Genomic DNA, 7,401 nt, shown 5'->3' on the forward strand with positions numbered 1-7,401 from the left:
TTCGCGTGTGGATACAGTGAGTGTGGTTTGTGTGAAAAAAGTGAGTGTCATTGGTAACGCCACAACAAATCGCGATGAAGGTAGTCGTCGACAGCGCAAGAGGGTAGACAGATATGTCTGCTCATAAAGCTGTCATCTGCCGCCGTCCAGTCAACCCGTGACCATGGAGCGTGCAACCGTTCCGAAATATCGGGAAAATAAAAAGAAGTCATACCGTGGTAAGAAACCTGATACTAGTGATAATCATTTAGGTTCCATATGCCTGTAATTTCACCAGCACCCTTACCTTTAAAATCGGAACATAGTAATGCTCACACTACTGCTTGGCGGCAGAAATAGGTTAGGTGACAGTACTTACCAAGACGAACTCTTTCACAAGGAGCTCTACTGCTACCTGGAAAAATGAGTTTTTCGTGTAAAACTGAGTTCATACCTACTTAGGCCTTTATATTTAATACATTTTAATGTGATTACATTAGGCGTTTAGCTCTTTTCCTAATACCTAAGTTTGCGGGATATTAGGAGGTTAATATTTGATTTAGATTTTATAAGTGTCTTCTTTGAATTTTTATTGAATTGATATTCAATTATTTGTATGCAAAATTACTCCACTGGTTTGTTATAACTATTAATCCAAAGATCGAACTCTCAGAAAAAAATCCTTCGATACTTCCGGATTCGAACAGACATCTTCTACCATACCGTGGCAGACGCTGTACCAACTAAGCCACTGAACGAACCAGCGGACCTCACGAATTTTTCTATGTGCTTGTTATCGTGTCTTTGTATTTGGTTTTTTCAACGACTTTTTAGCCGTAGCGCCATCTATGAGAAATCTTAAGTATTTAGTTACCCAGTTAAATACCTTTATAGCTACCAGCCCTGGCTAGAGATGTCGCTACTCATTGTATTTAAATTTTTATTTTATTGATATTCAATTATTTTTATGTGAAATTACTCCACTGGTTTCATACTAGTTTGTTATAATTATTAATACATGTCAATGTTCATTACATACATAAATAGTACATGTTAATACAATGTATTCTTTTTAAAATTTCAGGCACTGTAAAGCCGTTCCGCCTTTGGTTCCACACTGACAACGTAGAGGCTCCAATTGACATCGACAACAGAGGTTTCTGCCTCAACTACGTCCAGCAACCGTGCACCAACAACGTCGTTTGATTGAAGAGCTAAAGAGCACAGCTTGTACGACCCTTGTACTATTTGAATAGTACAAGCTATACCCGCGATTTCCTGCGAGCAAACGTGTATCACCTGCGTATCCTACCTCCTAAACTATGTTACCAAATAACATGCTGTAAAGGGAAAATTTTCTATTGTAAAAATTATTCCCGTGATTGATATATTAATTTTTATAATAAAAAAAAACATTATTGTAGCTTCAATATAAAAGCTAAACATTATCGTGTAACTGATTTTGTTGTCGATCTATTAACCAATAATTTTGTGGTACACTATTTTTACGTATTTTGTAACCATTTGGTCAGCGCGCGCATCGGACGACTTTAAAAGAATATAAAATATACATTATTTTTAAATAAAGCCTTTATAATAGACCAATATAAATTGTTAGTCACGTATTCGCATGTAGTTGTTTAATACACTACATAAGAAAAAGATTTGAATTCTAAATTAGAATTGGACAATCAACCTGCCTGCGACCATTTTTACGATGCCGTTAGGATGCCGTTCTGACACTCGTAATAAGAGATACTAATTTTTTTTCGCATTATCACTTGGTGGCCATATAATATGTGCGCTAAACATAATTAAAAAATAATTTAAACCAAACAAACAATATCAAATGTCTCAATACATCACTGGAAATCACATACCGTTTGGTTCTTGGAAATTAGCGTACACCGCGCACAGACAGAAACAAAAATTCTAAAAAATGTTGTTAAGGCTTAGTAGCGTGCCTTTTACTTTAAAATATTAGAAGTACAGACTCAGTTTTTCTAAAATTTTATTATTACGTATATTGTATTCCAACAGAGAGTTCAAGATACATTGCAGTAACATATGCAACACGCGTGACAACATATCGGCTATTGAAAAGTAACAGCCTAAATGTCACTTAATTCGATAATAGTATCTAGTTAATAAAACGTGTAGATAATTTTATTGCACTCGAAATCACTACATAGCACGTAATAATTAATGTGACTGGCTTGGCTACAATTGCATTCATAGGTTCTTTGCGCGTAATACGTAACTGGCTTATTGCACTGGAAGCCATTACACAGCACGTAATATGTAACTGGCTTGGCTACAATTGCATTCATAGCCACTACATAGTACGTAGCACGTAAGTGGCTTATTACACTCGAAATCACTACACAGCACGTAATAATTAATGTGACTGGCTTGGCTACAATTGCATTCGTAGCCACTTCTCAGCGCGTAATACGTAACTGGCTTATTGCACTCGAAGCCACTTCATAGCACGTAATATGTAACTAGCTTAACTTTTATTGTACTCGTAGACACTGCGAAGTATGGAACTACAAATACGCGTATGGCTACAGTAGCTGCGGTAAAATGAATTAACTTTAAAGTATTTCAAAACAAGGATATAATATATATTTTTATATAATACATTAAAAAAATAATAAATGTTGATTTTTATACTTTGTTTCTTTTGATAATATGTTTTCTTTACAACAACGTTTCCATGTTTTTTTTAAACTATTATATTACTACTATGTAAGTTTTTTCACTTTAAAAAACTGTGTAATATTAAGCCACATAATACGTACTAATGAAGAAAAATGAGGCCAACATCCCTACATATGACCCTGCCAAGGTATTGGCGGTAAAACGTCACAAATACAGGACATAAAACTAGTGGGTGGCAGAGAACGGGTATAAAACGAAACCACTGGGAAATGGGAGTAGGGGAGCCTTACAAGTTGTCTCGTTATGACTTTGATGGCCTTTCTTATGGATATTGGCTTTTGTAGCTATTTATTGAACCACAAAACAAGCGCGTACAAATGAAGTAACTAATTAGCTCCACTTTAGGATAATGCGGTTTTTGTCCTTTGGTTGTCTATAAATATACATTGTATACTTGTATTTCTAATTCCATGTTATTTATAAAGGAATACCGGTACCTACTACATATTATGACTGAAAAAAAAAATTATGTTGTAGAATATATCCATAAAAGCGCATATTACTTGCGTGTTTGTGTGTGTGAAGCTACTGTCGTAGGTCCCATAAAACCTAAAATCTAGGTACTAGAAACGTAGGTCGATCATAGAAACGGCGGCGGCGGCAGCGGCGCCGGCTACTGCGTCGGCGAGAGGCGGCGTTTGATAGATTTTACGGTGGTGTCGTCATGATCCGTGTAAAATCTTGTTTTTCAAATTTTTTTTAAATTTTTTCAAAATTTGTTCAAAGTAACCTTTGTATTCATTTTCAAAGCTTTTTACACGTGAATTTATACTTCAACAGGTTTATTCAATGTGGCCTCCAAGTAGCTGTATCCAGATACTGTCTGTTCAGAACTTTGTAGCATATTGTAACAAACGCATATTGTAAATGTTGTTTGAGGAGATAATTTTTTAACTCATAAAAATTACCTCTAACGTGTCCATTTAAATAAAAATATTTTGTAACTTAAACCAAATTGACCAAAAACTTCTTGAGAGAAAGAGTAAATGAAAAACATTTTAAAAGATTATATCAAAACCTTATGAAAAAGGAAACTTTATTTATATTAAGTGGCAGTGGCATTTTTTGGAAATACTGCTATCTTATCTATTTGGGCCGCCAATCAGTAATTACTGCATTACTGCATTACTGCGTTACAGTTTCTTACAGTAATAGATCTTAATTTAATTAAACACAATGAGTGATAGTTTAGTTCGCGATCTAGATATTTCTCTGTATCAGAGTCAAAGTCTTGTGAAGTTGAAATGTGCAGACAATATTTATTACCCTTTAACAATCCTCTCTCCATACTAACACAAAACATAATCAGCATTTACAAAAATTATGACGCTTTTAGTACTTTTCAGCATAGAATGAACATTAGCTGTGATGTCATAATTCTGACAGAGTGCTGGTTAGATAAATGTAGAAATCTACCTCTCATGCCAGGCTATAGCTTATACAGCTATACAGAAAATTACAACCAGAACGACGGTATAGTGGTTTATACTAGGAATAATTTAAATATCTCGGTTGAAGAACCAAGTATGTTGGACTGCAATCGGCTCCTAATCAAAATTGGAACAGACATTGCAATATTAGCATTGTACAGACCCCCCTCTTTTAGAAATACCAAAATGTTTACTGACTCACTTAACGATACGTTACAACTTTTATCAACTTTTAAAAATGTAGTATTAATAGGAGACATAAACATAAACATTCTCCTACATAGCATCGATTCCTGTGCTCAAGAATACCTAAACCTATGCTCTTTTCATGGATTACTACCCGCCCACACTCTCCATATACATCAAAGCGGCTCTTGCTTAGACCCTATTATGCTTAAATCTATTTTTAAATCAATAACATTAGTTACTAACTCTACAATAACCGATCATAAAGCTGCCCTACTAACCTTAAATTGTAAATTGCTTAATTCAACTCGCACGCAAATAATTTCTAAAATTAATATAAATAAACTTGAAGAAGATTTATGCAACATTGACTTTAACCCAGTTTATAATTCCGATGACGCGGATTATTGTATGTCTTACTTAGTAAATAATGTACAGCAATCAATATTAAGTAATAGCAAGGTCATGCGATTAAATAGTAAAAATTACAATATCAAACCTTGCATTACACCAGGACTTATTCGCTGTATGCGTCATAGGGATAAACTACATATGAAGGCAAAAAGTAATCCAGCTAATTTAATTCTACAAATATCATACAAAAGATATAGGAACTTTTGTAACGACCTACTTAAAAAAGTTAAAAGCTGTTATGATAAAAAAGAATTGGAAAAAGCTGGTACAGACAATAAAAAGGTTTGGAAATATATAAAAAAAGGTAACCTACATATCGAAACAGCATAAATCATCTACAGGATTATTAAAAAGCCAATCCTCTGATCGTATTGCTGTTAACAAAGCAAATGAATTTTTCGTTAATGCAGGTAAAAATGTGGCACAAAAAATCCAGAGTTTTCCGTTTATTCAACCACGTTGCTCTCAATCAATCTGTAGTAAGTCTCTGGGATCATTTGTAATATTGGATACGGATGAAAGTGAGGTTGAAAGAATAATTGTAAGCTTAAAAAGCGATAGTGCTACTGGTTGTGATAACATATCTAACAAAATACTAAAACAATTCAGGCACATTCTACTTATACCGCTTACGCTCATTTTGCAAAAATGTTTAACAAAAGGAATATTCCCCACGTGTTTAAAAAAAGCTGTTGTGGTCCCGGTACATAAATCTGGTAACCAAGAACAAATAACTAATTATAGACCTATTTCGTTACTGCCAGCAATATCTAAAATATTAGAAAAAATTATTAACAATAGACTTGTCTTGTATTTGGAGAGACATTCCATATTATCTAAATTATCGACATCTGACGCCGTGCATCAACCTTACGAATTTTGTAGCAAGGGAACTAGACAAGGGTAACAAAACTGTAAGTATTTTTCTAGACCTAGCGAAGGCTTTTGATACAGTTTACATCCCTATGCTGTTACAGAAGCTTGAATCGCTTGGTATAAGGGGCATACAGCTTAAATTACTCGAAAACTACCTGGAGGACCGATCCCAATGTGTTAAAATAGGTGACATTCACAGTTCTGATCTGAAGTGCACTTCATTTGGAATTCCTCAAGGAAGTATTTTAGGACCAACACTTTTTCTGATTTACATTAACGACCTTTGTAACCTAGATTTACAAGGTGGAAAGATCATATCCTATGCTGATGAGTATCATCAGATTTTTTGTGTTTCTTGGACCATTTTTGTACAATAAATTAAACGCCAAATATTCCATTTATAATTTCTGTTGCTTTATGGTAAAGAAAATTCTCCAAGAAGCTCTTCAAAATATGTCCTATGAGGATACAAAGAATTTATTTATTATCGTAAAATAAATGTTGTCTTGTGTGTACAAAAAGTGTACATTTTTTTAAATTGGCAATTTATTGTTTAACTGTTTAATTTTATTTCATAAGATTCTCCTAAAAAGTATTTATAATATTAATAGTATCCACGTTTATAATTAGTAGTACTTTTTACCTGAAATACAGGAATTTCCTAGTTCAGGTACATGTGTTATTTTTACATTAAATCGCATAAGTAGTCTTTAGTTTTCTGTGTACATTATGTTACTGAATAAACAATTTTATTATTAGTATTATTATTATAGTTTTGAAAGGTGCTGGTGAAGTGACAAGCACATGAGACTTGTCAAATTGTGGTGACGGGCGTAGTGGCAGTGCCCCTCAGATATTTGTGACTTAAAGCTCTGAGTGTTACTGCAACTGCTATGGTAAATGATGATAACGATGCGAAACTGCAAAAAATGTATATTAATTCATTAATTACAAATATTGTGCCTAGGGTCTGTAACCTATATACAATTTTTTTCTGACTCAATAGATACCGTTCTACTTTGTAATACGACCAAAAGAGAGTAAGTAGTAAGGCTCAATTTACAACAAAATGGAATGGAAGCGTCAATTTCGCCTCGCTGCGCGAGAAGGGGCATTCCAGCGACCACGCCTTGAGACTGTGGTATTTCGTCGACCTTTGACGTCACACTGCGCCTGCCTTCATGCCACTTCCCGCAGATACGCCAAGCGTCACCCCCGGCAGTTGTGGAATTCTCGCAAATGCGCGAGCATTTTCGAGTATGCACGAAAATTCCGCAAAAGACTGCTTAGTTTGTTCGTTACACAATTGGCCATAATGCCATGTACAATTCGTTATAAAAATTCACAAATTAATATTAATTATAATATAATATGGTTCGACTAATCGTCGTAACTACAGATAAACCCGATGACTATAAATAATGGCCGGTCAATGTTAATAATGTCCGCATCAAATGTGCAATGTATTAAAATCTGCATGATTGTACACTTTTCTCAGTCAATATGAATAATGGTCACCCTTAGTCAATAAAACAAATGATCTGTACTGTTTTGGTTAGGTTACGTTAAATTACTGAATTGATTCCTGTGAGAAGGAGGGAATTATTCATACTGCCTGATCCAAGAGATAAATTTACGCCATCTTAAAGCATCAATTTATCAGTAGTCAAGCATTATTAATAAAGACAGGCCAAATTAATAGATTTATTCATTTGAGCGATGATTCATATATATATATATATATATATATATATATATATAGAGATAAATTTACGCCATCTTAAAGCATCAA

At 34.1% G+C, this 7,401-nt stretch overlaps 1 protein-coding gene across 1 annotated transcript in view; it reads left to right on the top strand.

Annotated features, from left to right (window-relative positions):
• The window catches only part of LOC113240126, a 14,035-nt gene extending 12,760 nt beyond the window's left edge, over window positions 1-1,275 (top strand). The window contains exon 8 of the mRNA XM_026477355.1: window positions 1,064-1,275. Within this exon, the coding sequence (XP_026333140.1) occupies window positions 1,064-1,185 (122 nt within the window). The 3' untranslated portion in view covers window positions 1,186-1,275. The remainder of the gene's footprint in view (window positions 1-1,063) is intronic.
• Window positions 1,276-7,401: the final 6,126 nt, after the last annotated feature.

Source organism: Hyposmocoma kahamanoa, unplaced genomic scaffold, assembly GCF_003589595.1.
Source record: "Hyposmocoma kahamanoa isolate Upper Pololo Valley unplaced genomic scaffold, ASM358959v1 100021, whole genome shotgun sequence".
NCBI classification, from domain to species: Eukaryota; Metazoa; Arthropoda; class Insecta; order Lepidoptera; family Cosmopterigidae; genus Hyposmocoma; species Hyposmocoma kahamanoa.